General features: G+C 48.6%; 1 protein-coding gene across 1 annotated transcript; it reads left to right on the top strand.

Moving 5' to 3' along the window:
• Window positions 1-8,961: 8,961 nt before the first annotated feature.
• Window positions 8,962-13,125, top strand: FIESC28_02436 (uncharacterized protein; the record flags this gene model as incomplete). The annotated part of the gene is made up of 2 exons (XM_031156585.1): window positions 8,962-9,589; window positions 9,635-13,125. 2 exons carry the CDS (start codon window positions 8,962-8,964, stop codon window positions 13,123-13,125), a joined length of 4,119 nt encoding a protein of 1,372 aa, XP_031019366.1.
• Between the last annotated feature and the right edge of the window lie 56 nt (window positions 13,126-13,181).

The raw sequence follows: 13,181 nt of genomic DNA, 5'->3' as shown, positions 1-13,181 counted from the left end.
TCAACTGAACTCGATAGATGTCACTGTCCGTATCGAATCGGAGGGTTATAGAAGTATAGGGGCTGACAAGAAGGAGGTACGACTCTGCTCTCAGCGCGCCATTCAGGCAGCCAAACAGCTTTACATACACATAATGGAATATTCGAGACTAGACTCACAACCCGCTCCTGATTCTTGACTGAGGCCTCCCTTTGATGGAGAGAACTATTGGTGACCGTTCAGGAGCCGCAAACTTGTACAACGCCAGATGCTTATTTGATCTTCCAAACGTTGGAGCCTAGATGCTTCGAAGGATGGTGCAATTTCGAGAAACATCGGCCCGGGTGCAGATCAGCCTTACGCCTTTTGATGTTGGACAAAGTACGGACCACGTCAAGATTCGCGAATCGGATCGCGGCAGCGCCAAATATCGAGACAAGAGACGCGAAGCTCGGCGGCAATGTTGTGTTAGGGGGTTCTTGTAACTGTCTTGGGCTAACTGTAAGCGGCGACATCTTTCGCTTGATGAGTACTCAAGCAAGGGGAAGATGTGACTGCATTGAAACACAGGCGCGGCTTCAACCAGGGCAGACGGTGGTGTAGGGAGCTAGGTCTCTGGATCCGCGGTTTGTGTCCCGGTAAGTGGGAAACATGACAGTTAGAAAGAGCGGGAAACACGATGATTGGCAAATGCACGATGTCGAGTTTGCTTATGTTAGGATTGGGAACGGGACCCGGCCGAGAATGGTGTCTTACATCCGTTGCAAGACGTTTGAGAGACTGCATGTGTACCTGGCATGGTTCGTTCTATCGATACAAGGCAGACTGAAGCCAGGACGAGTGTCTGAAAGAAGAATAGGAAGGGAAGCATAAGGGTGGGTCATCTGGAAGCCTTACGTCCGCCCGCAACAAGCACAGTATTGATTTTTGGTATAAGATAGCTTCTGCAATGATACAAATGAGGGTTAGAAGTTGTCATGATATGGCCAAAGACTATCATGTAAGTCAAGCTTCTCCGCCGGCGACTCCGGGCGACCAACCGGGGGGGGGGCAAGCCACGGCGGGAGGCGCAGCCAGTGGGTCATGCAGTGGCGCCCCTCTCCGGACTCCGATTATTGGGCGCCGTCACCGGACGAACAGGGGACCGACCCATCTCCCCGCAGACGACAAGGTTGTTTAATAGGTTCGACGCGAGGCTGAAGAGACTCTATCATTGTGCAACAGAGTGTGAGGTCATTGAACCCTCCATCATGATAGCAGTAAGCTGTCAAGGGCGTCATGGGCAATTGTAAATTGGTGGTGATGGTGGGTGAGGAATATGAAAATGACGATGCTGCAGCACTTGGTCACCGGACGGCATGAAAAGTCAACTAACAAGTTGCTGGTTTGTACAGTGTTGTGCTCTCACTGTTTAGGCAGACAAGGCACGAGTGACTGTTACTATCAAAGGAACAGAAGTATACAGCTTTCGTTTGTATTCTCCCCTAAGCCGTCGGTATTGGCGTTTGACTGGACCTTGATCAGCCAGTCACTGGCTTGAACTGGAATTTCCTTGATGCCTATTTTGGATATGACTCCTTTATCTTCTGCATGGAAGACGTCTCACCGGTTGCAGGCGCACCAACCCAAGAATAACTTTGTTACGTTTGTTGCTATGCACAATGCTTGGTCCACAGTATTAACAATAGGGAAATAACGTTGGGTGACAGGAAGGATGGAAACGTACCTGAGACATGATCCCCATTCGCAAACCTTGTGTCAACAGGTGGTGTTTTGGCAAGACATGTGAGCGGCAACGGTTAGTCAGTGTGGGGGTCACACTGAGACATTCGATTTGAGATCAATCTTCCAGGCTTGAGATGGTAACAAGCAATCTGCAAGTGAAGATTGGCTATTGCATAGTAACGATATGCAGGTGTACACTAATCGACTTCATACAAAGACTCCGTCCTTGAAGCATCCGCCTGTCGTCTTGTGGGAAATACCAGTCTTGCTCGCTTTGAAAATATACATCTTCAATTAAGAAAGGTTAATAACACAGACTTGTGAGGCCTCGCAGTCAGCAATTCGAGAATTGAGCCCACGTGAGGCAGACGAAAGCGCATACATCCCTCCGACAGCCAGGTGTGAGGGTACCTATTTCTAGGGGCAGACAAATTTGTGCTCCGTTCCAATAGGAAGGCATCCTTGAGTAAGACAGAATGTAAGGAGTGGTAAGGGTAAAGGGCCACGGGAACTTGTCAGCAATCTCATCGAGGTATTTCTCCAATCTAGGTTACTGCGTACGGAATGTAAAAGGACATGCTGAAGATTCAATATGCTGCAAAGATAGTATCATGCAGGTTATCCCTACCATTAAAAGCAGACAATAAAGATTAATTACCTCAGTGTAGACTATTCCATTCTGGCACAGTACTCGAGAATATTCCAGGGTCGAGGTGATGCTGCATGTAATAGTAAGTTGCAACGCAACGCTGTGCGACAGCCCTGGACGAGTGCGGTCAGGTTCCAGCGTCTCGGTCGTGGAGGTAAGCCACAAGAAATCTGGCTTCTTCCAACATAATCGCAGTAGGATACGAAAGTAAGACACCTTCCCAGGAACAAATGATCCAAGTCTGTTGGTAATCTTTGCGAAAAGTTGAATGAGAGCATTAAGTTGTAAATGACCTCTCCAGACTTTATCGACGTCCATACGTAGCAATGGCTTTCGGTAACTCATACGGTATCCATTGGAGCGGGTACTAAGTTAGTAAGAACAGAAGACGACGAGCGAGCGTGAGAGAACAAGCTACTGAGCAACAGAAAAGTCATTCTCGAAGGCTGAGGGCGCTAACAGAAAGTGGCCTAAATACTAGCCTAAGTTAGTTCAAAGCGACCAAAATACATATCTCGTCTCTGATGCTGTCGGCGACCAATACTTCTGATACCCTAACAGCAAGCATTGCCAAGGCCGGGGGTTGATGCAGACATAGCCTTATGATTGACAGGGGATCCGGTTGCTAAAGACTACCAGCAGGGTGTCGGGGTGGTGCTTGATAATGTGGTCCTACCCTGATCTGCTTCCAATGATATCAGTTTGCGGGCGACATTTGAAAGTTGTAAACGAATAAATAGTTGATACGCATTGAGAGTATGGGTATATGAATAGAAATCCAGCATATGGGCAACGTCTTTCGTTCTAGTTGAGGAAATGTTAGTCACCGCCTTGATGTCATAGAACTCATCATGAAGTAATGACAGAATGGCGAAATAAAGTATCAAGCGACCAGCCTTTGGATCGTCGACCCCTGAGGTTCTAGGCCCGTTAGCTGAATAGCTTCTTGACTCTAAATTCAGGACGTGGCTTGCCTAACTGCGGAATTAGCTGGGTATGAAACGGGAAACAAGAAACAACAAGCCGAATCAGATGGATTGGATTCCAGGGGGTATCCGTAGGTAACTGGTAATTCCCCAGTGCCCTAGCACCGGGACGTTTGGCCGCAGCAAGGCCACCCAAACATCTCGAATCCCTCCGTCGTGGTTCACCCACCACCACCATAAGTGCCGAGCAACAAGGGTTAGTGCTGAGAAAAGAAACAAAAGTGACAGTGACGTCGAAATGTTTCTAGGTGGTGATGAGGAATTCAGTAAGCCCCATCCCGTCCCATCTGGTGCCTTTTCTGTAGACATATTGGCACTCGATCAGTTTCCAATTGGCCTCTCTTCCGTTCAGAGAAGGCAATCCAGGCATCAATCAGTTATGGAGTCCTTTGTACTGTAGTCCTTTGTAGTCCTTCCATTCGCTTGTGGCTGGGCTCACTGCATCGTAGCGCAACACAACACAGCGCAGTTTCAAAGTCCCCTTCGTATTGCGCAAAACGAACAAGGAAAAATGAAGATTGTTACTCATTCAAGATGCGACAATGCGAAAATAGAGTCTCTCTGCCTGATCTGCCTGCCTCAGTGGGTAGGCAGGAGGCACGTGTCCTGGATTCCATTCCTAAAACTCGGCAGGTGCAACTAGCACTTGATTTTCAATACGCAAGAGCCGGGCGAACCATTGCCTCGAATGACTAACTTTCCAAAGTCCCCTAATTTTGACGCTATTTTTCTCCACATCCAATCCATCTCAGATCTTTTGCTGGGTACGGGTACTGGCTGGTACTGTACTTACATCACCCATCCAAATGGATCTTCAACACCAACACCATCGATCCATCACCTTGCGCCCTTCACTATGGGTCTAGAACTTCCAACGGTTTCTCAGATAATATCGGTTTGACGTCATAAATCTGCTTTCTCGTATCAAAGCTGATTATTGGTGTTCCTTTATCGGTAACAATATGGTTTAGTTTCTGTCACAGGCTCCCGAAGCCACCCTCGGCCGCTTCAAGGAGTCGTCCCATATTATTTCTTACATGCATCGGCATGGATGAGATGGTGGTAGTGTCGGGTGCCATGCCATGCCATCCATACTATACTGTACAGTGGAATCTGGTGCATTTCAACTGTCTGTATTGCATCACATCACTTCCAGACCCTGTAACCCTCCCCTTCAGCCCTGCTGCAGGTCAATTCAACCTCCCTGTCTCAGACCAATGACTGAGATGACTCTTCACGCCGAGCCATCTTGAACGGACCGGAACTGCTTCCAAACCATGAACCGAGGATCGACCGCCGCTTTTTCTTACCTACACTTGGTGTTTCCAAGGACAGTACTCTGTACCTACATGACTCCATATGCTCTACCTCTAGGTACCATCCCAATTGGACCCCTGCCCTGACGTTGCGGTACGGTGCGGTACGGGTACCCAGGTTCAATCCATCTATCCACACGCACACATTCGCTGCGCTGCGCTGCGCCTTGAGATCAAGCCCATGCTTTCGCAGTCTCACTTCAAAGAAATAGTCGATGTTTATGCTGCTGCATCTCTCGGGACAAGCACCATCCGATGAGACAGACAGTATAGATCAGGGCACGAGAAAGCCGACACACAAGGTCCCAAAAAGTCATAGCCTCCGAGACAAGAAAAGCCCCCAATTTCAAAGATCCATTTGACCCCCCTCCCCCTCCAGGCCCAAGGCATCTTTGGTGGTTTACTTGTGGGTCTGCACTATCCCATGCCTGCAATAGACGCGCTCAGCCTTTATCACCTGTCAAGACAGTCAGACTGAACTTGCGGCTATTGCTCTCACGCACTCTGACTGGCGTTTCTGGCGTCACTGGTGCCTTGACGCATATCCTGGTGGTGTTTCCTGAGGGGGGGTTTCTGTCAAGAAAGGGAGTGTCGCTATGAGCTTCGACGCTCTCCTCCAGGCTACAAGCAGGCCTATAAGGCTGCGATGTCTTTTCTGAGGTCAATTGTCTTATCCTCACTTCTATCTCTTTATTCACGACTCTTATAAAGCAAGCTCTACTCCATTGACATCCGACTATCTCGCTCATAAACTCTACCTCTCTTGTGCTTTACTCTCTGCCCTCATTGCGATCAACAACTATCCACCTCGACGAATCTGCAAATCTGCAAACACACCTTGGTTGGTCCAAACATTTGGAGACCTTTAACCGAATCATCTGCAACCTCTTATACCCTTGCGCCGACACCTGGCCAACAACTCGCGGCCCAACACTGCAACAATGTGCTATCAACTTGTCGAGCTGTATTCGGGCTGCCGATGCCCCTACTACACGCACGCTATCGACCGCTGCGCAGCATATGGCCGACCCGGCCATTCTATCCAACAGCGAACGATACTCGTTGGTTACCTATGCTCAGCACACGCGAGCCATGGCGCTCAGTACGCATCACCACACAGCTACTCCGATAGTGGCTACCACAGTGGCTACTCGAGCTCAAGGAGCTATCGATGAACAATCATTTCTTCAGACATGGGTTCTCGCTCCCCGCAGCTGATTCCATTCGAGTTCGACGGCTGGGTTTTCTATCTGATCTCTTTCAACCCATCGCTGCTCTCCTCTTTGCTGGCAGGATATTTCCGCTGCACTGGCCATCTTTCAAGCGAAACTCATTACTATATGCAGATTGGCACATTTTCTGGCTCTTGAATAGCCATCAGTGTCAGTCAGCCATGTCTTGTTGATCATTTGTTGGGTTACGAGGACACCAAAACGTCGCGGAAGACCTGGATGAGATATGAAATGGATTTGGAACAAACCACGACGGAACGTTTCTTTTTTAGCCACGACTGCATTGGCTGTTCTCTTCTAAACGCATCATTCTTTCTTCTACTTACGGCCTATCTCCTGAACGCTCTAAACGTTCTCCATTTGGTCGTCGGATCGGGCATTCGTCGACACCAGTCTTCCATCTCACATTGTCGATGAAGTTTGCTTTTCTGTCATTTTAAACTGCAAGGAGGTTTATTCTGGTGCCACTTCATTTTCGCTTGGCTGGGAACAAGTCAGGATATACAACTACTGGGTTACATTTCTGGAACAGCATTTGCTGCGAGCCTCACGGCGCTTTTAGATGGCGAGATATTTGAGCTTGGGCATGAAAAGCAGAGACGTTACAGGTAATAGCTCTTTGCTTATGGATTGCAGTTTCTTGTTTTTATTTCATGTTCTTCTTTGTTGTTTCCCCTTCTTTTTCTTTACTTTTTCTTCTTCTTGGACCTCTTTTTTGACAAAAGGCGGTCCACTTTAGGGCCTCAAGGATTTTGATCATCTTTTGCATTTCAACTGGCGGGGCTTTACCATAACGCATGCAGCGATTGTTGTAAACGACAGATGGCTGGCCATTGTTTCATTTTCTGGGGGAGATATATGATGCTGAGCAAAACCTTACTCTTCTCTCTTTATTTTTACAAAACATGGACTGTTACAGTCATAACCACCATGTATCTACTAATGGGCTGGGATCCCTATCATTTGGCAAACAAGATTAGAAACGCAGAGCGTTTAACACGAGGCAGTGAATACAATCAATACTCTTCTCATTTCATTCAAGTCACCATGAAACCCAACAATTGTCTATCTTGGGGCTGTGAAAGGTGTATCCGACCCCAGCACATCTATCTGGTATTGCTGAAACCTCCCATGCTTGCGTTCACGGGTACTCTGTACAGTGGGGTCAAGCAAACTCAAATTCTCCACAAGTCCTAGACTGAAAGTCATTTATACACAAGCAGCGTCTCTTCCATCTGCAGCAAATTGAAACACAGCTGTTCTGACATTACTCCCCAAATCTATCAGAACTGTCTTGGGGAGGCCTCGTTAAGCCATCACGTTCGAATGCTGAGCTTAGCATCCATTCGCAGGCACAAGGCAGACAAGTCTAAAAACACTTACAAGAGGACTAGACTAGTTCGACTCACCTCACAGCCTTGCAGTAGCAATAAGCAGGTTCGGCATTTTCTAGACCAATAGCTCGGCAAGATAGTGCCTAACGACCTATAATTAGGCCTAGCACCCTAGTAGATTACCAGATCGAGCCACGCGGGAGAGATGGGTGTACTAGACGTAAACAAAACCAATCATGTCATATGGCGTGAAACCTTGCTCAAGAAGGATTTCGGCTGTTTATCCAGGAAGTTTTTTGGCGCAGCTGACAAGGGTGGCTGGGCGCTGCTATGATTTGCCGGCGGTGCGCGATTAGGCGCACTGGCGCGCTGCAAGGAACTATCTGAAGGGTGTGAGACAATCGGTCGCGTTGCTAGAGTCTGGTTTAGTTTCGAGCATGGAAGAAAAAAGAACAACGAGTTGATGTAATAGAAATGAGAGATTGCGGCACAGGACTGTGTAACGGTAATGTACGAGGAGTGTGAGTCGAATTTAGAAACTCGCTTAAGAGGTGATAAACCTCACTGCCATGGTAGGATGATAGACGAGATTCGGATGTACAAAATTGTAATGGGTGTTATTCGTTACCCAAGTTCTCGGATGTAACAATCCAGAAACGTCAGCATCCTGCGAAGTTGGACAGGATATCAGTGTCTATCCATGAGAGGAACTACAATTCGTGATGATTATTGGTCGTTCCAATATCAGCTCACCCCTTGTTTCGACGCTGCTGACATGGTAGAATCTTTACCTGAAGCTTGCATCCAGCGTTTTGGAAAGATGATTCGCTTGCACAGCTTAGGTGAGCACAAGAAGAGCCCTGCAAACGGGAATACGGGTTGAATCCATGTTACAGAAATGCGGTTGATATCGCGATATTCGGAATGTCAGAAAATCGGCTGGGATTCTGCTGGGTCCCGTGCTGACGGTACCTAGTATGTAGCACTGTAGGCACGTCAGGCAGTGGTGAGCTGTCTAAGAATTAGGCGTGACGATCCCTGCAAATGCCGGGCAGTTTTTCCATGCAGGGATATGACGTCTAGTGGCAAGGCGTTTTTCGACCAAGAACTGACAGGGATGTTTCGCTTAAGTCAAGGAACGGGCGCGGCTGCGCTTATGCTGTGGGTAAGGTACCGCATGTAAGTGAACAGCCAGCTGAGTTCCAGGTAGAGGATCCTCCCTTGTACGACAGGCTTGGATTATCCCGATGGGATCTTCCAACCACTTACAGCACTCGTCTGCGTGGATCAACATCATGATGTTGAGTTCATGTCATGCTCAGCCTTATGCGCGAGTCAGGCTCTGAGATAGAATATGTTTCTATATCGTCATGCGGATCATGAAGTTGAACTAAAATATTACATACTCGGCTAATACAGACCTGTTATTCTGGCGCGGTCTCCCCTTCCTGCGAAATGACAAGGGGAAAGAGCAAGTGAGATGAAATCATCTGTATCAGGAAAAGAAGGAAGTTGCTCGGATCCAAGCACCTGCCAACATTTTACGGCAGATAAACAAGGTTCAGTGACAATTCCTCTGCCTTCGTGATTCAGTAACCCTTAATCACCATTCCCTTCATCTCGGACTTGCATCTCTTCTTCCCCTCTTTCCCGGTCCGCCCGTATCCTAGTATTCATCCCTTCTGATATCATAGACAACATTTATACGTCTCTCTCGATATTCCTATTGGGAATGCCCTCATGTCCGATGACGGTGTGAGTCCATCTAGCACTTCATCAACCCAAGCACCAACCACAACCACGTCTACTCATCGTCCTCCCCCACTGCAACCCTTCACAACACATATTCAAAACAGCGACAGATCTCAGTCGTCATCTTTGGATAGTGTCGTTACTGTTGTTCATAGCTCATCGCCACAAGCTTCTCCATCGGGACAGAATACACAAGACTCTGCGATGTTTTCCACGCTCATTGGCCATACTCGAGGCCTTCTCCCTCCAAAAGAGAACAAGGGGCAAGCCGTGGCCGACATCGGTGATTTCGATCACACTCCTCCTCCCAGCGGACGTGCATCCGTGGATTTGTTGAAGAGTAAGGAGAAGCGAGGAGATACCATCTCTGAACAGCTGCTTCAAAAGCCTTCTTTCGATATCGCGATCGGTGACGACGACTCAAGTTCACCAATGTTGGCCCCTCTTTTGAAGAAGCCTAACACGATATCTGCAGAAACATCTGGCGCTTCGCTTGACCTTCCCTTTCACAAAGTCGCTTCATCACAAAATGAAACTGTCATGGGTAGCATGCGTAGAAGTTCACGTAACGAGACACAAACCCAGGCATCGCCGAACCAACCCCCACTTGTTCTGAGTAACATTAATTCTGGAGAGGAATAGGAATCTGGAACTCTTCAAGTGGGCGGTTCGGGCCAAGAAGTTCAATACCAACCGACTCCTTGTCTGAAGGAGCAGAACCACGTTGATGAGCTTCCGTCCTGGAGCTTTCGGCCCATCAATCCTCGATTTTCTCAAGATGATAAGGCTCGGCACCACCACAAACCTAGTCAGGAATATCAGACCAACTACTTCTCTGGCAAGGTAGAAGATTCGTCTTGCGCTGGTGATGACAGTCATCCAGTTTCTTCAACACCCGAAACTCGAGACGGGAGAGCAAACGAATGTGTTGGAATAATCACCGACTCATCCGATGTCGAGATACCAGAATCGAGGCTAAGGAAATTGAGTTTCCACGACAATGGCCTTCGCGATCCAAATGCACAAGTATCGCCATCATCTGGGCCTCGCGAGGCGTCGACCGCATATGTACCTCCATCAGGTCGAAGCCGATCTTTAGGGTCAATCATGGATTACCTGTGGAAAACCCAGTGGCTGAAACGTTTATCGCAAAGAAACAACTCGTATCGTCCCGTGCTTACAGATCTTCCGCCCCGAACGAAGTCAGTGAGAACTGATGACAGACGTCCGTCAGAACCCGTACTACCGAGTAGCCATGCTCTCCGCCGGCCATCAGCGTGGTCCATTTTACCTGGTAAAACAGATCGCCATGTTGATGATAGGATGTTCAAGCGTGCTTTTAGTGATCTAGAGAGGCTCGTGGATGAGGCCCTCTCGCTCGCCGTAGAGGTTGCCGGCCATCCTGAACATGCAGCTTACGAAAACGGCCGTTCTCGAGCTGAACAAAGTGATCCGGATCTCCTTGCCGAATCAGATATATCTCGAAATGCCCAACAAGCTACTCGGGCAGCTCTGTTGGGTGATGATGGCCAAAACTTTGCCGAAAGACCACAGTGTAGACGTGCTGCCACTTATACCTCTGTGCCCAGGCGTCCACGCTTAACGGATGTTGTGGAAAGCTATTCAGGAACATATCAAGAGCTTCGAAAGAGGTCTCATATTGAGCGAACACAGCAAGAAAGTTGCTCGAGGCGCACATCACGAATGATATTGTCTCAGCTGCACAGTCAAGCAACAAATATGGAACCCAAACGCAAGTCCGTAACGCTAGAAGACCTCCTCATTGCAAGGATCTTTCCCAAAACAGATGAGAAGAGCAAATCCCCTCAAGGTACGCATGTCGTTCACAGGCGTGCTTCAGTAGCGAACCCCCAAACTATCGGAAGTGGAACTGGACAAGATGCCCTACCAGAGCACGACATTGCTGGCAGAGGATTGCACTACGAGCATGGGGTCAATTTGCGAAAGAGATCGCATGTCAGCCTACGCGATACAAACGGATTCAATCTTCCCAAATCGCACACAAGGCAGCCAATTGCAAGAGACTGGTCGCCTGGCCGGAAACGTTTTGTCGCTTCTGTCGCCTGCTTGAGCACAGCTCTCATAGGGGTACTTCTTGGAATCTACACAGGCATGGTTCCCTCAATCCAGTACTATATCGTGGATCAGTCGCACGTTGCTGTGCATGGAAATACAGGTTGTTTCCTGGCCCTTGCTCTGCCATCTTTCTTTCTCTGGCCGTTGCCTCTGCTCCACGGTCGGAAGCCGTATATCATGTCAAGCCTCATTATTGCAATGCCGTTGCTTTTCCCACAAGCAATTGCTGTCAGCGACCAAAGACTTACAAATACTACCTTCTGGCGGACAATGCTCTTAGTCTGCCGCACTTTAATGGGTGGTTCGCTGGGGTTTGCCAGCATGAACTTTCACTCCGTTCTGACAGACCTGTTTGGTGCATCTCTAATGTGCAGGCATCCCCATCAAGAAGTTGTTGACCAGTTCGATGCACGAAGACACGGAGGCGGCATGGGTATCTGGCTCGGTATCTGGACTTGGTGTTGGATTGGGTCACTCGGTGTTGGTTTCCTCATTGGTGCTGCCATTATCGACAAACACCCCCCAGCCTGGGGGTTCTATGTCAGTATCATAATGATTGCGGTGGTGCTGATTCTCAACGCTATATGCCCCGAAGTACGCAGGTCTGCATTCCGGCGATCCATTGCAGAAGTACGAACTGGAGGAAACATCTCACGTCGTCTGGCTCGTGGAGAAGTCATGATGCATCGAGTCAAGACAGGCCCCAAGTGGTGGGGTCAAGAAGCATATCACGGTATTCGTTTATCCCTGGAGATGCTTGAACAGCCTGGTTTTGCCGTCATGGCTCTTTATGTCGCATGGATATACGCCCAAATTGTCCTCGTGATCATCCTAATGGGTTCGCTTGTCTCTCGACTCTACCATCTGAGATCGCCATTTGTCGGTCTTCATGTTGCTACAGTGGCTATTGGAGCTCTTCTGGCAATTCCATTCCAAAAAGCCAGCATATTCTCGAGATCTCGACGTCGGGAAGGCAAGTCCAACCGCGAGACTATAAGCAAAAGGGTCGCGTGGTCATCACATCTCATTCGAAGAGCCATTTTTACCATATCTTTGCCCATTTGGGCCGCCTGCTATGCTGCTGTCTCCTCTGGTCCACCAATCAATTCCGGTGTGCCAGCTTTCTTTGCTCTTTGTATAGGGTTTTTGTCGTGTCTTGCGATATCTGAATGCAATGGACTCATCATGGAAACGTTTGATACGTCAGATTTATCTCCTGGCATGGTCGGTCGTCACCATGATCCATCAGGTCAGGACCAGCGAAGGACCAACTACTCATCCTTCCCTCGAGTTACAGCAGGATGTGCTGTCATACACTCTTTCTCGTATATTCTGGCGGCCGGCTCAACTGCTCTGGGTGGACATGTGACTCGAAAGCTTGGTCAACAAGTTGCAACCAGTGTTGTTGCTGGTATACTCTTCTTGTTGACGGTCCTACTTTTGCTCGTACTCATACGATTCAAGAATGTACTCATCATACCTCGATCAAAGTCTGAGGAGATGGAGAGGCTGACCCGAGCTCGGCGACAATCTTCTAAGCGCCGAGCCACTATGCCCGGCGACGTACGTGCTTTGATGGAAGAGGATCGTGCTTGGCAGCCTGCGATGACGGGGAACCCAATGGGAAAGAATCGCCGGATGAATGTGCTCGAGATGGGAAACTTGACAAGATGGCAGGATATACGACGAAGAAATAGGCTCATAGATGCGGGTGCACATATCAATCGCGATACATTGGACCATGGGCTTGACGCTGTGGTTGTTGCTCTCGAGACCCAGGTTGACGACATGCGGCAGAATGACCAGGGGTTTTTCAGGCGAGGAACCTTGAGAAAACACGGCAGTCATTCGCGACGCAGCAATCAAACCAGAAGCAGCGAACAAACTTTCCATGACCTAGAACTAGATATGCTTGATCCTATCGGAAAGCCCGGGGGATCATACCAACGACCACGGGAGTCTCCTGAAAATGATTGTGTGATGGGTCAGCCAATTAATGAAGAGGTCAAAGGTGACAATCAAACTGGGCGAAGCAGCTCCCGGAAGGACGCTTGAGGTCAATTGAGATTGCAGGATAGGCGAGGGAATGACCTTATAAGATTAGAATGAAC

This window comes from Fusarium coffeatum, assembly GCF_003316985.1.
Source record: "Fusarium coffeatum strain FIESC_28 chromosome Unknown BRIP53273_contig_53, whole genome shotgun sequence".
Taxonomy (NCBI): Eukaryota; Fungi; Ascomycota; class Sordariomycetes; order Hypocreales; family Nectriaceae; genus Fusarium; species Fusarium coffeatum.
Note: the sequence above shows the minus strand (reverse complement) of the source record. Positions and strands in the feature narration are given on the sequence as shown.